Here is a 24,917-nt window from a genome sequence, read left to right as displayed (position 1 = left end):
GTGGAGCAACGAAGCCCGTGCGCCACAACTACTGAGCCTGCGCTCTAGAGCCCACGAGCCACAACTACTGAAGCCTGCGTGCCTAAAGCCCATGCTCCGCAACAAGAGAAGCCACCGCAATGAGAAGCCCGCGCACCGCAACGAAGAGTAGCCCGCACTAGCCACAACTAGAGAAAGCCCGCGCGCAGCAACAAAGACCCAACTTAGCCATACATAAATAAATAAATAAATAAATATTAAAAAAAAAAAAAAAAAAGAAATCATGGAGTCCAGAAGACAGAAACATGTTAAAAGAACTGTTACCCAGAATTCTACATCCAGTGAAAATATCCTTCAGGAATGAAGAAGAATAAAGACATTCTCAGATGAAAACAAAACTAAGATAATTTTTTGACAAAAGACTCACTCTAAATGAATGGCTAAAAAAACCCTCACTGGGCTGAAAGGAAATGATACCAGAGGAGAACTTGGAATTTCAGGAATAAAGAAAGAACAAAAATGGTAAATATAAAAGATTATTTTTCTCCTAAGTTCTTTAAAATATGTATGGCTGATGAAAGCAAAAATTATAACATTGTCTGACGGGGTTTTCTTTCTTTTTTTAAAATTTATTTATTTAATTTACTTATTTTTGGCTGTGTTGGGTCTTTGTTGCTGCACATGGGCTTTCTCTACTTGCAGCGAGCGGGGACTACTCTTCCTTGCGGTGCACAGGCTTCTCATTGCAGTGGCTTCTCTTGTTGTGGAGCACAGGCTCTAGGTGCGTGGGCTTCAGTAGCTGTGGCACGTGGGCTCAGTAGTTGTGGCTCGCGGGCTCTAGAGCGCAGGCTCAGCAGCTGTTGCGCACGGGCTTAGTTGCTCTGGGGCATGTGGGATCTTCCCGGACCAGGGATCGAACCTGTGTCCCCTGCATTGGCAGGCAGATTCTTAACCACTGCGCCACCAGGGAAGTCCCTGATGGGGTTTTCAATGTATGTAAATATAATACATACAACCAGTGTATCAAAAAAGTAGGGAAGATAAAGAACCTATATGGTTATAAAACTTCTATATTCTACTTGAAGTGGTAAAATATTAACTCTAAGTAGACTGTGAAAGGTTAGATATATGCATAATATACCCTAGAGCAACCACTAAAAAAGTAACAGACAAAAAGCCAATAAAATAAATTAAAATGAAATAATAAAAAAAAAATTCAAATAATCCAAAAGAAGACAGGAAAGGGGCAAGAGAGGAACAAAAGACAGAGAACAAACTGAAAACAAATAATAACAGATCTAAATCCCCCAAAATTGATAATTCCATTAAAATGTTCTAAATATACCACATAAAAGATACTGCGAGAACTGAGAAAAACACAACACCCAACTCTTTAGTGTGTAAGAACCACTTTAAATATAAAGACATTGACAGGTTAAAAGCAAAAGGAGCAATCTGATTAAAAAATGGGCAGAAGACCTTAAAAGGCTTTTTTCCAAAGAGGAAATGCAGATGGCCAGAAGGCACATGAAAAGACGCTTAACATCGTTAATCATCAGGGAAATGAAAACCAAAACCACAATGAGGTATCACCTCACACCTGTCAGAATGGCTATCATCAAAAAGAACACAAATCACAAATGTTGGCAAGGATGTGGAGAAAAGGGAACCCTTGTACACTGTTGTAGGAATGTAAATTACTGCAGCCACTATGGAAAAGAGTATGGAGGTTTCTCAAAAAACTAAAAACAGAACTACAATATGACCCAGCAATTCCACTCCTGGGTAAAAATCCAAAAAAACCAAAAACACTATTTTGAAAAGATAAATGCACCCCAGTGTTCAGAATAGTGTTATTTTCAATTGCCAAGGTACACTAACACATATATATGGAATCTAAGGGGGAAAAAAAAAAGGTCATGAAGAACCTAGTGGTAAGACGGGAATAAAGACACAGACCTACTAGAGAATGGACTTGAGCATATGCGGAGGGGGAAGGGTAAGCTGTGACAACGTGAGAGAGTGGCATGGACATATATACACTACCAAACGTAAAATAGATAGCTAGTGGGAAGCAGCTGCATAGCACAGGGAGATCAGCTCGGTGCTTTGTGATCACCTAGAGGGGTGGGATAGGGAGGGTAGGAGGGAGGGAGATGCAAGAGGGAAGAGATATGGGAACATGTGTATATGTATAACTGATTCACTTTGTTATAAAGCAGAAACTAACACACCATTGTAAAGCAATTATACTCCAATAAAGATGTTAAAAAAAACAAAAAACAAAACAAAACAAACAAAACAAAAAAACAAAAAAGATGGAAGCAACCTAAGTGCCCACCAACAGATGAATGGATAAACAAGATGTGGTATATATATATACAGTGGAATACTACTCAGTCATAAAAAAAGAATGAAATCTTGTCATTTGCAACAACATAGATGAACTTGGAGGGGATTATGCAAAGTGAAATAAGTCAGAGAGAGAGACAAATACTGTATGATATCACTTATATGTGGCATCTAAGAAATACAACAAACTAGTGAATAAAATAAAAAAGAAACAGACTCACAGATATAGAGAACAAACTAGTGGTTACCAGTGGGGAGAGGGAAGGGGGAGGGGCAACATAGGGGTAGGGAATTGGAAGGTACAAACTATTAGGTATAAAATAACCTACAAGGACATATTATACAACACAGGGAATACAGCCAATATTTTATAATAACTATAAATGGAGTATAACCTTTAAAAATTGTGGATCACTATATTGTACGCCTGTAACTTTTATAATACTGTACATCAACTATGCTTCAATAAAAAAAAGAACTCCCTTTGTTAAAAAGAAAAAAGTAAAAGGGAATCCACACAAAAACCTGTAATGTGAATGTTTATAGCAGCATTATTTCATAATTGCCAAAAAATAAAAACCTAAATGCCCAATAACTGATGAATGGATAAACAAAATGTGGTATGTCCATAGAATGACATATTATTCAGCAATAAACAGGAATGAAATACTGATATATGCCACAACTATGTTCATCTATGATGAACCTTGAAAACATGCTAAGTGAAAGAAGCCAGTCACAAAAGACCACATAATGTAGGATTCCATTTACGTGCAATGTCCAGAAGAGGCAAATGCAGAGAGAGAAAGCAGATTAGTGGTTGCCTGGAACTGGGGTGAGTGGGAATGGGGAGTGACTGCTAATAAGTATGGAATTCATTTTGGGGTGTTAAAAATGTTGTAAAATTAGATTGTGGCAATGGCTGCACAACTCTAAAACTGTTAAAAAAAAAATAAAGTAAAGAAAGGAAAAAGATGTACCGTGCAAACTAAAGAAAGCTGGACTGGCTATATCAATATCAGATTAAGCTGACTTCAGAACGAGTATGATCAGGGATAAAGATGAACATTATATAATGATAAAGGGATCAATTCTAAATGTGTATACACCTAATAACAGAACTTCAAAATATATGTAGCAATATTGATATGAGCTCAAAGAAGAAACATAAATTCACAATAAAAGAGGGAATTCCCTGGTAGTCCAGTGGTTAGCATTCTGCAATCTCATTGGCGAGGGCCCAGGTTCAATCCCTGGTCGGGGAACTAAGATCTCACAAGCCATGCGGCAAGAAAAATGAACAAACAACCAAACAAACAAAACACAATAAAAGAAACTTTGAAATTCCTCTCTCAGTAGTTGATAGAACAAGTAGACAGAAAATCAGCAAGGATACAGAAGACCAGAACAGATTACCAATCAACTTGACCTAAATGACATTTACAGAACATTTTACTCCAAAACAGCAGAAAAGACATATTTTTCAGGTATACACAAAACATTCACCATGATAGACCATATTCTGGGCCATAAAATGAACCTTAATAAATTCAAAAGAATTGAAATCATACAAAGTATGTTCTCCGATCATAATGGAATTAAACTAGAAATCAGTAACAGGGAGATATCTGAAAAATCTCCAAACACGTCCTAATTAAACAATACACTTCTATATAACCCATGGATCAAAAGGAAGACATAAAGAAAATTTAAAAATATTTTGAACTTAATGAAAATGAAAACATAATATTATATCAAAATTTGTGGGATATGGCTAAAGCAGTGCTTAGACAGAAATTTTTTATATTAGAAAAGAAAGTTCTAGAAATCAGTACTCTAAGTGTCACCTAAATTAGAAAAAGAAGGGCAAGTTAAACCCAAAGCAAGCACAGAGAAGGAAATAATGAAGAGCAGAAATTAATAAAATTAAGAGCAGAATATCAATTAAGAGAAAAATCAATGGAACCAAAAGCTGATTCCCTAAAAAGATCAAGAGAAATCAATAAACTTCTACCCAGACTGACAGAGGAAAAAGAGAAGACCAATATCAGGATTACCAATATGAAAAACGAAAGAAGGGGGGTTACTACATAACATACAGACATTAAAAGGATAATAAAGGAATACTAGGAACAATTCTATGTCCATAAACTCATCACTTAGATGAAATGGACCAATTCCTTGAAAGACAAAAACTACCAAAGCCCACTAAGAGAAATCAAAGATCTAAGTAAATGGAGAAATATACCTTGTTCATGCACAATATTCATCAAAATCCCAGGAAGCTGATTCTAGAATTTATACACAAAGTCAAAGGAACTAGAAGACTTAAAAAGAACAGCTAGAAGACTCATATTACCTGATTTCCAGACTTACTATAAAACTCCAGCAATCTAGACAGTGTGATATATACCAATGATAGACACAGAGATCAATAGAACAAAAGAGTAACAGAGATAAACCTATACAAATATGATCACTTGCTTTTTGACAAAGATGCAAAGGTAATTCAATGGAGAAAGTCTTTTCAACAAGTGGCACAGGAATAAATGGAGGCTCATATGCAAAATAAAAAAAAAAACAGCCTTGATACCTTCTACAAAAATTAACTCAAAATGGATCACAGATTTAAATGTAAAAAGTAAACTATAAAACTTCAGGATAAAAACATAGGAGTGACCTCTGTGACCTTCAGCTAGATGGAATTCTCAGATATACCAAAAGCACGATCCATATAAGAAATAATTGTAAGTTAAACTTTTTCAAAGTTAAAAACTTTTGTTCTATAAAAACACTCCCAGACTTAAGTTGGGAGAAAAGATTTACAAATCACTCATCTGACAAAAGACTTGTATTCAGAATATATAAAGAACTCTTACAACCCAAATGCATTATGCTAAATGAAAGCAGCCAGAATCAAGACTGTATACTGTATGATTCCATTTATATGACATTATGGAAAAGGCAAAACTATAGGGCTGGAGAATACATCAGTGGTTGCTAGAGGTTGGGATCGTGAGTAGGTGTTGACAACAAAGGGATAACATGAGGGAATTCTATGGAGTGATGAAATTATTCTATATCTTGATTATGGTAATGGTTACATGTCTCTACTCACTTGTGAAAATGTATAGAACTGTACACCAAAGAGTACATTTTACAGAATGTTAAATGGACAATATTTAAATATGTCTTTTAAAAAACTGAATAGTAATGAAGTTAACTTGCCAATCTATAGAGAGCACTTTATTCAGATGCAAAACGACTGTTATTAGTTTTAACGAGTTAAGACAAGCTCCAGAGAAGCAGTTTACCGGTGCTGGGACTGCAGTTTTTCCAGTGGCTCAGCCTTCTGTTGAATCCCTTCCTGAAATATCACATCCGCTTTCTTAAAGTTTTCTCTAGCTTCATATTCTTCAGCCCATGAGATATAGAACTGAGCAAGTGAAATGCCAATTCCTTGGTTATGTAAATAACTGTACATATCCAAAGGTTCATTGCATAAATGCCCCTGTAACAAATGAAAAGCGTTAGCAGTTAACCAATTTCTCTTCACTTACTGAGTGTCTATTATGTACCAAACAATCATTGGAGATACTATATGTAATTTCTGCACTGAAAAAAATATATCTATTATAATACAATGTTATAAGGAATATATTGGGAGGACCTAAAACATAGACGAAGGTAAGAGATTAATTTGTAAGAAAAAGAGATAGGGAGGAAAGACTTTAAGAAGGTATGACATTTGAGTGTGGCGCTTAAGGAAGAATAGACTTACATAAGGTAAAGAATGGAAAACGAAGGGCATTCTAGGCAGAGAAAATAGTATAAGCAAAGACACTGAAGACTAGAAATTTGTAGGGGTGTAGGCAAGACAGGACTTCGGGAAAAAAAGGTCTGAACAGTCTTGAAAGTCAAGCTAATCAATTTTAAATATACTTGATAGTGAACGTTATATGTGTTGGGGTAGGAGAGCTATAAGCAAAGAAATGACCTGGTCAAATCTATATTTTAGAAGGGACCTTATAAGACCAGATACAATGTAGATAATTCTAGTAGCAAGAAGGGGAGGAGAGAGGGATCACTAAAAATCCCACACCACTAACAGTTTTATGTATTTTCTTCAGTCTTTGTTTTTCCCTTAGGGAAAAAAAGGAACATATATCATTTTACCCAGGATAAAAGGATTTTTGTCATTTTACAGCTTTAATCATAATTAAATGTTTTTATTCCATTTGACAGTGCATCATTCATTTTTCCATGTGGCTACTTACTCTTCATTACTATTTTTAAATGGGTGAAAAATGTTCCATCTAGTAGATCTTCCATCATTTAATTATTCCCCTAGTTTTTGGATAAACCACTTCTAATTTTGCCTAATGTAAATAAACTGTATAATAAATATCTTTAAGCATACTGCCTTTCACAATTTACATTATTCCCTTAAGATAAATCCCTATAAGTAGAACTATGTTAAAAAGTAAATTGCTTTCTAAGATGGTTGTACAAACTTAAAATGTTAGCAGTTATTCCCAAATATAATTTCACAGATAATACTTATTTTTAAAAGTTTCTCCTTTCATATAGAAAGTAGCATTTCAGTGTTCTAGTTAGGAGTTCTTTTACTACTGCAGAGGACAACATTTTCTCCTGTTCATTTACCATCTGTCTTCCCCAAAAAAGTAAACTCCACGAAGGCAGAAAACATTGCTATCTACTATATTCAGGTCCCTACCCAGGGTCTGGTAGAAAAAGGCTGAAAAAATGAAATGCTCCATTTATATCTTTGACAAAAACAATTAGTATTTTGTAGTTTAATTTTGCAGTAATTTAGTAAATGCAGTTTTTCTGCTTATCCAAATTAGAGATGTTTTCCCATATGTGATGGTGTTTCAAGCAAAGTTATAATTCTCAATGTGTTATCAGTATAAGATCCAGTCCTCGATATCTATTACTACATAAATAAAGCTTAAAATTGACTGCACTTTGTTAACGGCTTTCTGAATAGCTGTGGTACAGCATGGGATAGCCAATACAGATCAGGTTATTCCAGACTGCTGAATGAGATCACTTAAGAAATAACATAAATATCAATAAAAGGATAAGATGGTGAGATTAACAGATTCAAAAGTTAAACATATCTTTTTGGTAACCTAAAAAAGCCAAATTAAAACAATTTTACACTCTTAACTAAAAATACTGGATATTTTCTAAGAACAAATTTTTCCTTAGCTAGATTGTAGTTATCCTTTATAAAAATAACTCTGGGGCTTCCCTGGTGGCCAGTGAAGGAGACACGGGTTCGAGCCCTGGTCCGGGAAGATCCCACATGCCACGGAGCAACTAAGCCCGTCCGCCACAACTACTGAGCCTGTGTGCCACAACTACTGAAGCCCAAGCGCCTAGAGCCCGTGCTCCACAGCAAGAGAAGCCACCACAATGAGAAGCCAGAGAGCTGCAACAAAGAGTAGCCCCCGCTGGCAGCAACTAAAGAAAGCCAGCGTGCAGCAATGAAGACCCAACACAGCCAAAAATAAAAATAAATTAAATTAAATAAATTAAAAATAAAAAAAAATTTAAAAACCCTCTGACTGCAGAAATCTTTCTGCAAAGCAAAAGAGTAGCGTGAGAAACCCAACTTTACTCCTCTTGACTAAGAAAGACAGCAAAATAGTTTCATATGGACCTTATTTTCCAGGTGCAAAGTTTAAATTGCTGCTGATCACTCTAGGGCTGATAATTTGAATTTGACGGTTATCTAGACCAGTCCTTCTCAGATTACCTGTGGTGAAGGAGACAGTTTTGGGTGAGTGGGTGAGTGGGTGAGTGGGTGGGTGGGTGGGTGTGTGTGTGTGTGTGTGTGTTTAAAAGTTTCCATTCCATCGCTAATTTTTTTTTTTCCCATTGCATTCATCTATTGGTGTATCATAAATTACCACAAATTTAGTAGCATAAAACAGTTCAAGTTTACTGTCTTACAGTTTTTTGAGTCAGATCAGTTGGGTTCCCTGTTCAAGGTTTCACCCCACTGAAATCAAGGTATTGACTGATATTTTTTAAAAATACAATAGGGCTTCCCTGGTGGCGCAGTGGTTGAGAGTCTGCCTGCCAATGCAGGCGACACGGGTTCGAGCCCTGGTCTGGGAAGATCCCACATGCCACGGAGCAACTGGGCCCGTGAGCCACAATTACTGAGCCTGCGCGTCTGGAGCCTGTGCTCCGCAACAAGAGAGGCCGCGATGGTGAGAGGCCTGCGCACCGCGATGAAGAGTGGTCCCCACTTGCCGCAACTAGAGAAAGCCCTCGCACAGAAACGAAGACTCAACACAGTCATAAATAAATAAATAAATAAATAAATAAATAAAAGAACGTGAATTTCTTTAAAAAAAAAAAACAATAAAAAGAGAAGTTACCAGAAAAATGAGGATGTGCCTAGATGTTGTGCCAATGTTAAACTGTTAACAAAATTTCTAAACGCTTACTCTCAATTTTTGTACTTATCTTGAACAGTCTACAGACCATTCTTTCAGGAGTACTGGTTTAGACTATGTTTTTTACTCTATGATAATCACTGCTTTCCAGTACAAGCACCAGGTTAATACAAGTGAACAGAGAAATTATTCCAATGGTCACTTTTAATAGCTCCAACTAAATATAGTCACAGAAACCTGGGATTAAAAGTCACTTTAGAGGTTTATTTAGTTCAACCTTCTAATAAATCACACATAAGAAAATTATATAGAATAGAATGAAGAACAAAATCCATTAGTATACCACCAGGAACCACAGTCTCCATATTAACAAATCTGTTTAGCATTCTTTGTGCACCATCCTTTGTTATAAATTCCCCTAACTACTATCCCTAAGGTAACTTCACCAACTTGTATAAGGATGCCAAGATATGTCAAATGTCCTGCAGAAATCAGATAATTATGTCTTCAGGATTCACCTAACTTCCTGTATTAGTAACTATTTGAAGTTTAAGTTAAGTCCTCCCCAAGAGATATATTTTAGCCAGAAATCTTATTAATTTCCAATGTCAGTATTTTATCATATTACAATGGTTGTAAATATTCTGTTATTTAGAATTATCTAATTACTTATTTTTAATAAATTTTTAATTTTTAAAAATGTATTTTTAATTTTTTAATATATTTTATTTAAAATTTTTTTATCCAATATCTAATTCTATCATCTAAAATTCTATTCTAAATATTTATCACTTGCTTTATTTCTAATCTCTTTTAGGATAAAAGCAATGAAATTAATGTCTAAGAAACCCTGGCCATAATTTTTACAAAGACATTTTCATAAAAGAATCCTCAAGAGTGTTCCTAAAAGAACTACATGTCAAGTAAGATAGTACAAAGTGGTCAGGTCAATATTTTTAATTGTAGCAACATACTAGGTGAAAGAAACCCAAAGACAGATGAAAAATAAACATCACTTTTTTTTTATGGTGAAGATTCAAAAAATGGGAGAAAGGGATACCAGAATCACCTACAAAAGCTTTTCCCCAAACAATCGTACTACTGCCATGTGTTGGCTCCTACACATCCTCCCCCAGCACAGTTGCATGGCCCAATGATGTTTAAAATCAATAAATAACCCACTCCTACAGAGAAATAGACAGGCCTTATGATCACTTTTAAAGGGATAAAAAAATCTTATAGTAAAATCCACCTCTAAAGTAGAAACAATTCAACAAATATTGAATATTTATTAAATGTTTAGTATCTACTGAACGGCTCAGTTTTTTGGTGTACAAGATACCTCTAGAGAAAACCTCTTGGTTTAATATTTTAAACTCAGATGGCACTTGAGAAAGACTTACCAGCTTAAGCCAGAGACTGAGAAATCGAGGATCATTATAATATCGTTTTTCTCCTTGTAGTGCTTCTACAGCTCTTTCTAATAATGTTGACATATTACTCTCCTTCCCGCCCTGAGGATAGTTCTGCTCTGTCCAGTTAATATACCTGAATGAGAAGACAGGAAAAGAATATTTTTCAAGTTTAACATTATCTTGCTCCAAGACCCATTCTGGACTTTTTAAAGCAGAAATATCTAATATACTGAAAATGTTTATTTAGAGGTCCTCAATGACATGCCCTAAACCTGTATACCTCAAACTTTTCCAAATATTGCTAACATGTACCTGTGGGAAATAATGGGGATGGTGATAGACAGGTATAGCTCAGTCACACCTCAGAAAGATATACTATGATTATTCTGCTTACCTGTGTCTGCAAAACACTACTCTCTACTCTAACACACTGCTCCACACACCCCAGTATGAGATGCATGGCCATAAGGACTCACCTGTTAAGTTTCTATGCCCCTGTTAAATAAAAAGACTCACCTATCCCAAACATCCAGAGGGTCATTTCCAGCATAAAATCGAATTTCAGATTCAAATGCCCTGAAATTTAAACAGAAAATGTGAGCATAAGCAATAGTGATAAGAGCCAAATGAACAAGTATCACCTTCATTTTTATTCACTATTAAGTGTTTAATATCAACCTAGATAACTGCACTGGAGTTTGAGGGTTTATTAAACAGAAAGAAAAAGAATAGAAACAATCAGGATTCTGCCTGATAATATAACAGGAGAGATAAAATATACAGAAATTCCAAGACAACATATAGAAAAGAAGTATTACACAGCAGTTTAAATCTCTGGAACAAGACTCCCTAGGTTCCAATGCAGCTCCAGTAATCACTAGCTGAGTAACATTAGAAAAGCTATTTAAACTGTTTTCAGTTTCCTCATCTATAAAATGAGGATAATAATACTATCTATCTTGTTGACTAGTCTTAAGTGTAGTGTTTAGACATAGTAAGTACTCAATAAATGACAGCTATTATTTTATATGTATCTGACAGTACTGAAGAAAAACTAAACACACACACATACAGATATATATAGAAATCAGAATCTTAAAGTTAAAGAAAAATTCCACGGGTAACATTAGTCAGAGAAGAATTAGACCATATATAAATTGGAGGAATGCTTCAGAGAAAGTGTGAAATATGACTTTGTAAAGAGCTGGGAAAGCAGAGGGCTAAGACTAAGTTAAGACTGACCAGTTAGAATAGAGGGGAAATATTGGGTAGTAAACCACAATTTAGATAAATGCTTAATCAATAAAAACTGTATAAGGGGTTATGTTTGACGTAAAGAATAGTCCCTGACACAAAGGAATTTATGCCCTAATAAGAAAGATAATACATAAATGAAAAATTAATAATACAGAGCAGTATATTACAATTGCCAAGAATGGATAGTAAAGATTTTATGAAGTCAAAAGGAGGTATCATAGAAGCAATCTTAGAAGGTGGGACTCTGAAGGAACCATAAGATTTGAAAGAAAAAGGGAATTTTCCAAGAGAGAGGGAAATCAGTATTGAATAAAGTTGTCAAAATGGGAGAGTGAACCCAGAGGGAATTAAGCTATAAAATAAAGTCAGTATTGGGAATAAATGGAGATATCTGGAGAGGTAAGAAGGGAATGCTTTAAATGTAAATTTAAAGAGTTTGGATTCTACCTGTTAAAGCCAGTAGTGGTTCTTCAATTGGAGAGTATCTTGAATATGGTAAGCAAAGATTTCAAAAAGACTAATCAGGTAACACTGAGACAGGCTGGGACCTGGGACCCTTTGCTGCAGTGCTGGCACCTGGACAAAAGTCTCCTTGTGCAACAGAATACAAAGAAACTATAAGGGACTAAAAATAACTGTGTACATTTGCAGTTGGGGCAAATTATGAACAACAAGATCCAAAAAGACCAAAAACCCACCACTTCTGAGGTTTCAGGAACAAAAGCAGAGTACTGCTAATGATCCCTGCACACAGCACCACCAAGGGGGTGGGCAGATCACCCAAGTCACCCCTCTGGCCCAACCCTTGGACCCGGTCCTACCCTCACCCCATTTAAGAAACCAGCTCACCCCAGCTCAGGGGAACCTGTTATTTGTTTTTGCTCCCTGCAGCACGAGTCCCAATAAAGCCTTGCCTGAATTTCTGGTCTGGCCCCTTATCAATTTCTATTGATTAAAGAGTCCAAGAACCCTGGGTGGTAACAACACTATAAGAAAAGGAAAAATTAGAAAAGGGGACACAATTATGTAACTAAGGGGACACAATTATGTACACTACTGATAAAAATCAGCAATCCTCCAAATTTATCTACGGATTCAATGCAATCTAACCCAAATCCCAGCAGTCTCTTTTCTAGAAACTGACAAGATGATTTTAAAATTTGGAAAGGCAAAGGACCAAGAATAGCCAAAACAATTTTGAAAAAGAACAAGAGTTGGAGAATTCATGCTACCTGACTTCCAGTCTTTACTATATAAAGCTAATCAAGACAATATATAATTGGTGCAAAGAAAGACAATTAGATCAATGGAACAGAATAGAGAGCTCAGAAATGATCCACACATATACAATCAAATGATTTTTGACAAGAGTCCCAAAGCAAGTCAATGGGGAAAGAAAAAAAAAATCTCTTCAACAAATGGAGGCAGAACAACTAGATATTCACGTGGGGGTGGGGGTGGATGTGGAAGACCTTTTACTCCAACCTCACACCATACTCAAGGATAAATTTAAACATAAAAGCTAAAACAATAAAGTTAGAAGAAATCACAGGAGAATATCTTTGCACCTTTGGGGCAGGAAAAGATTTCCTAGAGAAGATAAAAAAAAGCACTAAAAGAAAGACACTAATTAATTAAACTTCATCAAAACTAAAAACTTCTGGACTTCCCTGGCGGCACAGTGGTTAAGAATCCACCTGCCAATGCAGGGGACACGGGTTCAAGCCCTGCTCTGGGAAGATCCCACCTGCTGCGGAGCAACAAAGCCCCTGCACCACAACTACTGAGCCTGTGCTCTAGAGCTCGCGAGCCACAACTACTGAGCCCGCGCGCCTAGAGCCCGTGCTCTGCAACAAGAGAGGCCACTGCAATGAGAAGCCCGCACACCACAACGCAGAGCAGTCCCCGCTCTCCGCAACTAGAGAAAGTCCGTGCACAGCAACAAAGACCAAATGCAGCCAAAAAAAAAAAAAAAATTAAAAACTTCTGCTTGTCATATGGTACTGACACAAAAACAGAAATATAGATCAATGGAACAGGATAGAAAGCCCAGAGATAAACTCACGCACCTACGGTCAACTAATCTATGACAAAGGAGGCAAGGATATACAATGGAGAAAAGACAGTCTCTTCAATAAGTGGTGCTGGGAAAACTGGACAGCTACATGTAAAAGAATGAAAATAGAACACTCCCTAACACCATACACAAAAATAAACTCAAAATGGATTAGAGACCTAAATGTAAGACTGGACACTATCAAACTCTTAGAGGAAAACATAGGAAGAGCACTCTTTGACATAAATCACAGCAAGATCTTTTTTGATCCACCTCCTAGAGTAATGGAAATAAAAACAAAAATAAACAAATGGGACCTAAGGAAACTTAAAAGCTTTTGCAAAGCAAAGGAAACTACAAACAAGACGAAAAGACAACCCTCAGAATGGGAGAAAATATTTGCAAACGAATCAACGGACAAAGGATTAGTCTCCAAAATATATAAACAGCTCATGCAGCTCAATATTAAAAAAACAAACAACCCGGGGCTTCCCTGGTGGCGCAGTGGTTGAGAATCTGCCTGCCAATGCAGGGGACACAGGTTCGAGCCCTGGTCTGGGAAGATCCCACATGCCGTGGAGCAACTAGGCCCGTGAGCCACAATTACTGAGCCTGCGTGTCTGGAGCCTGTGCTCCCCAACAAGAGAGGCCACGATAGTGAGAGGCCCGCGCACCGCGATGAAGAGTGGCCCCTGCTTGCTGCAACTGGAGAAAGCCCTCGCACAGAAACGAAGACCCAACACAGCCATAAATAAATAAATAAATAAATAAAAATTTAAAAAAACAAACAACCCAATCAAAAAATGGGCAGAAGACCTAAATAGACATTTCTCCAAAGAAGATATACAGATGGCCAAGAAGCACATGAAAAGCTGCTCAACATCACTAATTATTAGAGAAATGCAAACCAAAACTACAATGAGGTATCACCTCACACCAGTTAGAATGGGCATCATCAGAAAATCTACAAACAACAAATGCTGGAGAGGGTGTGGAGAAAAGGGAACCCTCCTGCACTGTTGGTGGGAATGTAAACTGATACAGCCACTAAGGAGAACAGTATGGAGGTTCCTTAAAAAACTAAAAATAGAACTACCATACGACCCAGCAATCCCACTACTGGGCATATACACAGAGAAAACCATAATTCAAAAAGACACATGCACCCCAATGTTCATTGCAGCACTATTTACAACAGTCAGGTCATGGAAGCAACCTAAATGCCCATAGACAGACGAATGGATAAAGAAGATGTGGTACATATATACAATGGAATATTACTCAGCCATAAAAAGGAACAAAATTGGGTCATTTGTAGAGGTGTGGATGGATTTAGACACTGTCATACAGAGTGAAGTAAGTCAGAAAGAGAAAAACAAATATCGTATATTAACACATATATGTGGAACCTAGAAAAATGGTACAGATGAACCGGTTTGCAAGGCAGAAATAGAGACACAGGTATAGAGAACAAACGTATGGACACCAAGGGGGGAAAGTGGTGGTGGGGGTGGTGGTGGTGGGATGAGATTGGGATGGACATATATATACTAATATGTATAAAATGGATAACTAATAAGAACCTGCTGTATAAAAAAATAAATAAAATTCAAAAATAAAACAAAAACAAAAAACTTTTGCTTGTCAAAAAATACCACCAAGAAAATAGATAGCCATGGACTGGGAGAAAATATTTGTAACACGTATATTTGATAAGGGATTTGTATACAGACCATATAAAGAACTCCTGCAATCCAATTTTAAAACTAGGCCAGATATCTAAACAAATGTACCACAAAAGAAGATATATAAAAGGCCAACAAGCAAGCAAAAAAGTGCTCACCATCATTAGTCACCTGGGAGATGGGAAGCAAAACCATAATGAGATACTATTATACACCCACCAGAATGGTTAAAATGAAAAAAAATGACCACATCAAATATGGGAGTGGATTTGGAGCAAATAGATTCTCATACATGGCTGATAGGAGTGTAAAATGTTACAACCTCCTTGGAAAACCAGCAGTTTCTTAAAAAATTAAACATACATTTATTCTATGACCTAGCAATTCTATTCCGAGAGAAATGAAAATCTATGTCCACAGAAAGCCTTATGCAAGAATGTCCATAGCAGCTTTATTCATAAAGCACATAATTGGAAAGAATCTACTTGTCCATCAACTGATGAATGGATAAACAAATGGAATACTACTCAGTAATAAAAAGGAAAAATCTACTGATACATGCAACATGAAAAAGGCTAAAAAACATACTGAAAGAACTGTAGGATTCCATTTATATAAAATTCTAGAATAAACAAAAGTAACCTATGGTGATAGAAATCTAATCACTGGTTGCTTCATGAGGGAGAGGAAGATTGATTGGGAAGGGGCATGAGAGAACTTTCTGAGGTAATAAAAATGTTCTGTGTCTTGAAATGTCTTAAAACTAACTAAAAATCTGAGCATTTCACTGCATGTAAATTATTCTTTAAAAATAAAAATCACAAATCCTTAGTAATTGACTAAATAAAATTAGAGTGAGAGGGCAGTGAGGTAAGATCATTCAGATGAGTTTTGGTACCATCAATCAAAATGGAGTAGAAAAAGGTAGGTCATTTATAAGAGAAGAGATTCAGTATTTAATACATTAGTGAAACATTTATCTAATTATATGTTACAGGTAGATAAAAAGACATTTATCGACAGAAGGCAAGTAAGAGATGTAAACGGTAGTTAAACAATCCTGGAAAATTTGAATATGGAGTGAGAACGGAGGACAAAGAACAGAGACTTAGGTAAAATGCAGTAGGAAGCCAACAAGAAAAAAGGAAGAGTAGTTAGTGAAGTGGAAAAACTAGTACGTCACAGAACCAAGAAGATTTAAGAATAGAACACCATCTGCGAAACAAAACCATAAAATTCAATGCTTTTAAAGATCCAAAGAGATGAACAAGGATATTCATCACATTCTATCAAAGTTATGATAATTTGGGGACTTCCCTGGCCATCCCGTGGTTAATTAAGACTCCGCGCTTACACTGCAGGGGGTGTGGGGTGGATCCCTGGTCGGGGAACTAACATCCCACATGCCGCGTCCAAAAAATTAATAAAATAAATAAAGTATGTATTAAAAAATTATGATAATTTGCCTATAATATCAGAATTTTGTCACAAGATTGAAGGTAGAAACTGATACTTTAGTTTTTTGAAAAAAGTATATTTATCAAAACATTTGTCAGAGGAAAGCAAATTCCATAGGTCCATTTGAATAATGTAGTGGTATTTTTCAGCTTTTCATTATCCTGAGTTTGTTAAATTCGGTTTCTCTGAGGTTTACATTTTCTTTGGAGACCACTATTTCATTTTGGCACATTCTCGAAAATACTTTCCTACAAAGTTAATAATTGAGTACACATAAAAGATAGCAGATTCACTCTCCCTCAGTACTCAGAATCCAAAGAAGCAATTTCATTAACTGATTACTCTCAAAGAGTTCATTCTGTTTAGGGATCCAGAATGACATAATACTTTTGTGAAATATTGTAAAATGATACTTGCTTTACTTATCAGTTCCCCCTGTATGAGAAATATTTCTATTGATACAAGAGTTTGGCTGCTCCACAATGAAATGAAATCCTATAGCTCTTGTTCTTAAGTGCACTTGAGGAGATCTTTAGACAGCTGTTGTGTGATGAGAAAGCAGGAGGAGAACAGATGCTCATCCTACCAGCTTTTGAAGAGTAGTTTAGTACTCCTCATGCCATACTGCACGGGTCTACACCCACATTACCTAGCAAACTGGGGATGAATGATGACAGGTTGAGCCCCAACCATTCTACATACCGTTTCTGTTGCTGAAGAGTAGTGTTACAGGCAGATTCTTGCTGTGCCAGTGCTCCCTGAAGTGTGGACATGATCCGCCCCTGCCTTAAAGGTTGGACATTTTCTTTACTCAGCTCCCATTCATCTCCCTCCAAGGACATGACTTCACTGCGAAGAGGGAAACAAAAGTAAATCTCATACCAACACTGAGTTATTATAACACTAGATTATTGTAAATGTTTTCAGAAAAGTGATCGTCATCTTTGGGTCGAATATAGTGGGTTGGCACATTAGTAGTGTTATTATACTCCTAAGCTTCTGAGCCTTTCTGTGACCTGGTTTCCAAGTTTACGGCTGTAGTATTGCCTAATGGAAGAGAGAATATGGCTAGGGTATTGTGAACAATATTATAAGAAGGAAGTTTATGGCAGGAAGAAAAAAAGGGAAAAAAGTATTATAAATTTGGCAAAGTAGACAAAAAGCAGTTCGATGCCTACCACTGAATGCATCAGCTAGTTTAATTTAAAATTAGCAACGTGTTTATCAGACTAACACCCCATGTTTCAACTGATGACTTAAAACTGAAGTTTATGTATACGGGTAGCCAAGAGCAGAAGCAGACAAAAGTACAGTTTACTGGTCACAAATGGCTCCCCCAATTCTATCAATTCTATGGGGGGAATCCCCAAAAGTTTTCTGGAGGTAATCACCACAAAAGGGTATGTACTCTGAACTTCAGAGCTCTGCAATGGTCGAAGAGAAGCTTACTTCTGGCTGAGAGACACTATTTCTGGGTTTAAAACAGATAGGCACTATTCTTCAAAACAAAGTGAAAGTTATGTGAGACCTCAGTCTAGATGAGAGCTGAAAACTTCCTTCAAGAAAGTAAACTGTAAGTGATTAATAGTAATTTAGGTTGTAACTACTCATATCTTTTTAACTATTTTGTGTGAATCCTGTAAATGTAAGGGCCATGTCATTTATTTTTATTTTCTCATGCTCTAATATAGGATCTAACACTAGTAAGCACTGAATAAGTTCAACTCAATAATGAGTTCATCTAAATTTCTTCTCCTGCTCTTAAAATAGCAATTAAACTATCTCTATTAAATAGTATCCAAAACTGAGCTGGGATTGCTTCCTCCATCCCTCCTCCTCCTCCTCTTGCCTCCTCAAAGACCTGGTCCTTCCCTCATCTCAAATAAATGGCAATTTCATTTTTCCAGTTGCTCAAGTCAAAATTCTTAATGCTAACCTTGCCACTCCACTCACCCACCCCCCACCCCGCCAGTCACTCAGCAAGTCCTGTTGGTTCTACCTTCAAAACATATCCAGAAATTAATCTCTTCTCACCATCTCCATTGTTTCCAGCCTGGCTCAAGCCACCATCTTCTCTTGCCTGGAATATTTCAATAACCTCTAAACTGGTCTCCCTGCTTCCAGCCTTTTCTGCCTTTAGTCTTTTCAACACTGCAGCCAAAGTGATCCCATTTAAACACATGTCAGATCATGTCTCTCCTCTGCTCAAAGCCTTCCAATAACTTTCAACTACAGAGTAAAAGCCAAGTCCTTACAATGCCTGCATCATCACCTTTTTTACTTCACTTCCTTTTACTCTCTGGTTCATTCTGCTCCAGCTACTGGCCCAGTGCGCCTCCCTCCCGCAACTCTCACCCTCCAGCCTTTGTACTTCCCCGCCCCCCCGCCCCAGATCTATGCAGGACTAGCTCTTGAGTTTCCTTCAAGTCTTGACCCAAATGACACCTTCTCAGTGAGGCTCTCTGTTCAAAACTATCGAAAATTGCACCCCCCAACTGTTTTATTTATTTATTTTTTTTAGTACCGACCACCATCTAACTTTTAGTTTATTTATCTTGTTTATTGTCCGTTGCCCCTACCCTCATCCCACCCCAGAACTTAAGCTTCAGGAAGGTAGGAGTAAGAGCTTATATATGTATAAATAAGGAAGAGCAGCCAGCATGCAGACAAGGGCTTTTTAGATTTCTAACTATGCTACTAGCTTAATGCTAGCACCTACCGTGTGCTGAGCACTTATTTGGAGGCAGTTACTTTACAGATACTCTGAATTCTCCCAGAACCCGGCATGGTAGCGTTAATAGCAGCGTTTTCCATATTAAGACGTGTCCAAGGTCAAAGAGCTAGCAAACGTCTGGGCTGAGACACCAACACAGACCACACGACAAATTCCAAGCTCTTTGGACCCCTGGCGTCCCACAGCCTCCTTGGCTTTGAAGCTGGATGCGGCATGATTCTCACGCGCCCTCACCCCGAGGTCGGTGCTAACCCGGCTCTGCGCCTTCACCTCCACCACTTGCGTCCGACGCCAGCAGGGAGGAGGATCCGGCCGGGCCTGCTCTTCTCCTGACCGTGCCGGTCCTCTCCTGGGCTACTCTGAGCGAAGCCTCTGTCACCTGCCAGGCACCCTCGGGGCTCGCAGGCCCAGCTCCCGGCCGCCCTTCTCCGGTACCTACCTCGGAGCACCCCTTTCCTTCTGCATCGCCGCCATCCTGCATTCCCGGCTCAGGACCTCGTCCTGCCGCGGGCCTTTCTTCAGGCCGCAGACCGCCTGGGCCTCCTTCTGGAACCTGCCCTTCGAGGTACTGAAGCGACCGGAGGGCTCTCCCGAAAAGACCACGCACCTGACTCCCTCGCGAACCAGGCACCTCAAGCCCTCACGCCCAGCCGCCAAGTTTCAAATTTAACGGTCCCGCGCCGACAACGTGCTACGCCCCTCCGCTCCTCCGCGCTCGCGCCTCCCACCCAAGGAATTCTGGGACTTGTAGTTTATCCCAGGTTTATTCCTCGCTGTCGCGGGGCATAGTGGGAGTGGTAGTTTCCGGAGGACTGTGGCTGTCCAGGTGCTGCAGATTTAGGCGGTGTAAATGCTCTCCAGGTGCTCTCTGCGTCCAGGCTCTAGAGCTAATTTTTGAGCCTAGCGAGGGACGTTTTGAGCACCAGGATTCTCTGATGTCATGAGCATAGTGAGATATCTTTGAGTGCTTGCGCTTGGCCTGACTCTTTTCTGGGGTGGCTGGCCTGGCTATGACCACCCCTCTGCCCCAAGTCTCACACATGTCCTGAGATCTTAGGCGGCTCTGACCCAGCTGTTTCCTGCCCCACGCTTGAACTGTGAAAAGCCGGATTCTAGTTCTGTAAGAATCGTACCAAATGCGCAACCTTAGACAAGCCGCATAATCTCTCTGACCTTCGATTTTCCTCGTCTATAATGCGGTGATATTGCGTTGCTTTCTCTGCTGCACAGTCCCAGACAGAAAATGCAGCTATTCCACAGCTCCCTAGGTTTTACCTCTTTTCCCCTTCAGCAGACCAGCCTCCACTGTTCTGATTTCCTAAGGAAGAAACTATGGTAGCCTCAGATGTGGCTGGGAAGCTGAACAAGCCCAGCTACACTGGAGTCCTGAAAGGCTCTCTATAGCCCTTAATAGCTAAAGCACACCATGAATCTCTGAGGGAGGGGGTGTACTCCGTCTTCTAATGCTGCTCTAACAAACTACCCTAAACTTAGCAGCTTAAAACATCACAAATTTATTACTTTGCAATTTGCTGAGTCAGAAATTAGACTCGAGTTTCACACTAAACAAGGTGTTGGCAGGACTTTGTTTCTGGAAGCCCTTCAGGAGAATTTGTTTCTTTTTTTCCCAGTTTTTAGAGACATTCATGGGTATTCCTTAGCTTGTGGCCCCCATCCTCCATCTTCAAAGCCAACAGCATGGCATCTCTCTGACCCAGTGCCTGTCATCACATCTCTTTCCCTGACCACAGTCAGGAAAATCTCTCTGCTTTGAAGGGCTCATGTAATTATATGAGGCCCATGCACATAAACTGTCTCAGGGTCCTGAACCTTAATCACATCTGCTAAGTTTCTTTTGTCATGTAAGTTGACATATTCACAGGTTCCGTGGATTAGGAATGCACGTCTTTGGGGGCCATCATTCTGCCTGCCACAGGGAGTGCTAAAATATGTTGGCATCTCTAAACTTATTTGACCATAAACCTTTTCATACATCTTTCAGAACAGATTTTGGGCTCTTTGTGTTTTAACAGTAGGTCCCAGGAGAAGAAAATTCATAACGGAATAAATCTTAATGGTGGAATTTCAGGTACAGTGGGAACTGGTAGCAGTTGGGGACTAGCAAGCCTCTCATTTTCACCCATTTATATGCAAAGCCATACCTATGTGCATCAGTGGCTGTTAGAGGGATTTAGGTGTCAGAAAATCTATGATCTCTTGCTTGGTCTTGTGAAGATGTGTGTGTTCTTGATTGTCAAAGGCTGATTTTCCCCAACTTTGCCTTCATGGGTTATGCAAAGTCCTACTACAGCAGGCTAAACGCTACAAAGATGAAAACCTCTGGGTCTCCAGGGAACCCTTGGAGGAACTGCTTGTTTACTGTGCAACCACGGGAGGAGAGGGGGACTATCTGGGGGTGGGAGGAAGGTCAAGAGAGACCGAATGAGGGTGTGTGTGTTCAGGGCCTGAAGGAGACCACATCTGGCAAAGCAGCATCACCAAGCTGGCCTTTACCCCAGCAACAGATCAGCCAATCAGAGCAGCAGCTGAGTCTTTTATTTACCAGTGATGAGGTAGAAGAACCAATGAGAAGGAGGCATAATAATCCAAACCATCTTGTGTTGCCAGGAGGAAGGGAGGTGAAGGGTGAAAAGATGCATTAGCCCCAAGGCTGGAGGCTACTGGCTGCTGCCTAGTTGCATCTCACAGTAGCTGTTATTACAGGGTATTAGGGAATCTCCTAGGAGCTGGGTCTCTCCAGTTCCATGGAAACTTCTTTCTGAACTCTGTTTTTGCTTTTCTGCAGAACCACCCTACTTTTCATGGGTCTTCCCAAATCATTGGAAATTGCCTGACCCAGAATTTCCACACTGATAGGTGTAAAAAATATACATACTGAACAAGAAGATACCAGTTATCAACTTTTCTGCATCTGGCAGAAAAGGACCAAAAGGTCAGAATGGACCACAAGCTGAGAACAGAAGCAGTCATATGGCAGGGCTGTTAAGATACAAGTTAAGATGTAGAGCTAAATAAGCTATGTTGCTAATAAGAAGTACAAAATTAGGCTGTTTTGCCCTGGAATTAGCCAGACCAGAGTTTTGTGCTCCAGGAAGGTCTTGGAGAATCTAGAGTGTTCCCAAGTATTCATCATTGTGCTCAATTTGCACATGAGCTGATTCAACCTCAAGGAAGTAAAGTGTCGATGAGAGTCAGCTATTAAGGAAGAACAGAGTAGGATCTGAATGCTGCCAGCTTCTTACTTCAAGCCCAGTACTCTGGGCGCCACAAACCTAAGCTCTAAATTAAGGGATTCAACCTTAATTTATGTTTAATTCATTCAACCCAAGTTTATGTTTAATAAACGTCAGCTTCTTGGTACCAAATTCTGGGGGAGGAAACCAGCATCATACGGAGTGGGAGCCTCCACTTACCCTAACATGTTAGATATTTCCAAAAAACTATGGGTGGGGCCCCTGGCAGGCAATTTTCCGTGCTTTTGAGGAAGAAGAACGGTGGAACCGCAGACTTGGGGAGAACTGGAATGGGGAGGGCCACTTAATATCTGTCTTGAGCAGCGACCCTTCCTTGGCCTGGCCCCTAGGACCCCTGGCCTTGTAGAGAGAGGGATGGTAGGCAGAGGCTGTAGAAGTTGGCACTGTGTGATGCTGGGCTCCACCAGCACTGTCTTCATGCCCAGGTGCCAAGGGTACAGCCCAGCTCCAGCATCTCAAGTTCTGGCCATTCTGAGAGCACTGGGAGGCCACTCCTGGACCCGGACATCAGCACCCTCACAGCAGGATGCAGCAGAGGTGGGATACCCTCCAGTGGCCTCAGAGGTAGAGGCCATCAGCCAGGAAGCTAGAGCAGGAAAGGAAGAGCATGGCAGAGACTGGGTGGTGACAGTGGTGAATGGACTGGTTTGTGAGCACCAGAGCTCTGGAAAACACCCAGATGACCTGGGGGAGGCTTTGAAAGGGAGGCTGATTCAGGGCTGCATGTATAGTTGTTCAAATTATGCCACACCCAAGAGTGCCCCGCCAGAGGCATGAAATGGAGACACTTTTTCCTGCTTCATTCACTCAGAGTAGGCACTTTAAAAAATTCATCTGCCCAGAGGGGCCTCCTTTTCCTAATTCACACAAAGCACTGTGTGTGCTAACCATGACCCTGGGCCTGGAGGTCCTATGGAAGAGCCAGTGGAATTTTCATTACTCATGTTCATGTGGCTCCATAACATTGAGGCTTGAGGAATGAGTTACGTGCTGGTCTGTCCTTATTCGAGGAGGTATTGATGCCACGACAGGGAGACAACAACTGGGATGGCACTTGGCAGAGCCAACCAATATGGGAAACTGACAGGAAGATGGAGTGTGTAGGCATGGGTACCCCACCTCCCATTGCTTGTCCACCTGGCAAGCTTCCTGCCTCCCTCTCTCAGATGTTGCCTCCTGGGGCCTGGTGCAGACCGTGGAAAGTTTGCTTCTGACATTCTGAGGGGCCCAGCTGTGGGAGATATTCTGCGGATCTGGGCTATGCGCTGCTTTTCCAAGAAATGGTCAGAAGTCAGAGGCCCCCAGGCTGAGACAGGGTGAGATGAGTGGAAACAACTTAGTTTGGCTGAAAGTGGGAGCCAAGCATGGAAATGTTTGGACTGTACAGTGAGAAGTGGCCATGGCTAGATATGAGGTGATTCAGAGAGTTAAGTGAGGTGACAAACTATCTGGCCTCTGCCCCCACCTCCACCTTTTCCCCTGAAGGCTGTCCTTTTTTGGTCCTTGCTTGGAGGTGTGGGTCCTCTCAGGACCGGTCAACATTCTTCCTTTCTTAAAACAATTCTGAGACTGAGGGCCAGTGGGAAACCTGAATTTGGGCCACTTCTAGAGGAACGTTAGAGGAACTCTTCACATTTCAGAATCCCAGGCTCACTCCTGGGCTTGAACATGCCAGTGATAAGAACCCCAGGCTCTTGAGCCAGATCAAAAACCACACAAGCTTCCTTGCTCCACAGAGGTCTTCAGGACGTGTTGCCTCTGGGAAGTTTCAATGTCTTTCTTGCAACACAGGCTCCCAAACTGAAGGAGGGAGAAGAGAATCCAGGGACAGGCAGAGTTAGAAAAACATCATCTCTTAACAGCTAAAGACAAAAGTGACAGCTAAAGACAATCTGATCCTGTTTCTGATTTTCTAACCAGCCCCTTTGTAAGGAGTTAGAGAAGGCAGTGGGCATGCCAAGAAAAGTGGCAGGGACGTTTGCCAGCTGTGGTCCTTGTGATTTCACCAGGGGAGCTGTGATATTCGAAAGGCTGGCTTCTGCTAATTGCGAGACGTGTGTCTGGAACAGACAGACCCTGGGCATGTACTACCTATGGCGGCTGTCATGGGGAAGACCCCGCCTCACAGTCAGGTATGAGAGAGGCTCAGGCCCCCCATCTGTGGGCGGCAGTTTCTTCCGTAACTGCCAACAGATATTGGACCTGCTGGCTCCTCCGAGCAGCCAAAGGCTCTGCGTTCCTGTGTGTCCCTCATTGGAGTGTAAGAGCCATG

At 39.8% G+C, this 24,917-nt stretch overlaps 1 protein-coding gene across 1 annotated transcript in view; it reads right to left on the bottom strand.

Moving 5' to 3' along the window:
• The window catches only part of BUB1B (BUB1 mitotic checkpoint serine/threonine kinase B), a 57,105-nt gene extending 37,064 nt beyond the window's left edge, over positions 1-20,041 (bottom strand). Inside the window, exons 1-5 of the mRNA XM_068549224.1 lie at positions 19,810-20,041; positions 17,339-17,485; positions 10,697-10,756; positions 10,169-10,313; positions 5,646-5,842 (exon numbers count right to left, since the gene is read on the bottom strand). Of these exons, the coding sequence (XP_068405325.1) occupies positions 5,646-5,842; positions 10,169-10,313; positions 10,697-10,756; positions 17,339-17,485; positions 19,810-19,844 (584 nt within the window). The 5' untranslated portion in view covers positions 19,845-20,041. The remainder of the gene's footprint in view (positions 1-5,645; positions 5,843-10,168; positions 10,314-10,696; positions 10,757-17,338; positions 17,486-19,809) is intronic.
• Positions 20,042-24,917: the final 4,876 nt, after the last annotated feature.

The sequence above is a fragment of the Eschrichtius robustus genome, chromosome 1, assembly GCF_028021215.1.
Source record: "Eschrichtius robustus isolate mEscRob2 chromosome 1, mEscRob2.pri, whole genome shotgun sequence".
Taxonomy (NCBI): domain Eukaryota; kingdom Metazoa; phylum Chordata; class Mammalia; order Artiodactyla; family Eschrichtiidae; genus Eschrichtius; species Eschrichtius robustus.
This window is presented reverse-complemented; position numbering and strand designations above follow the sequence as displayed.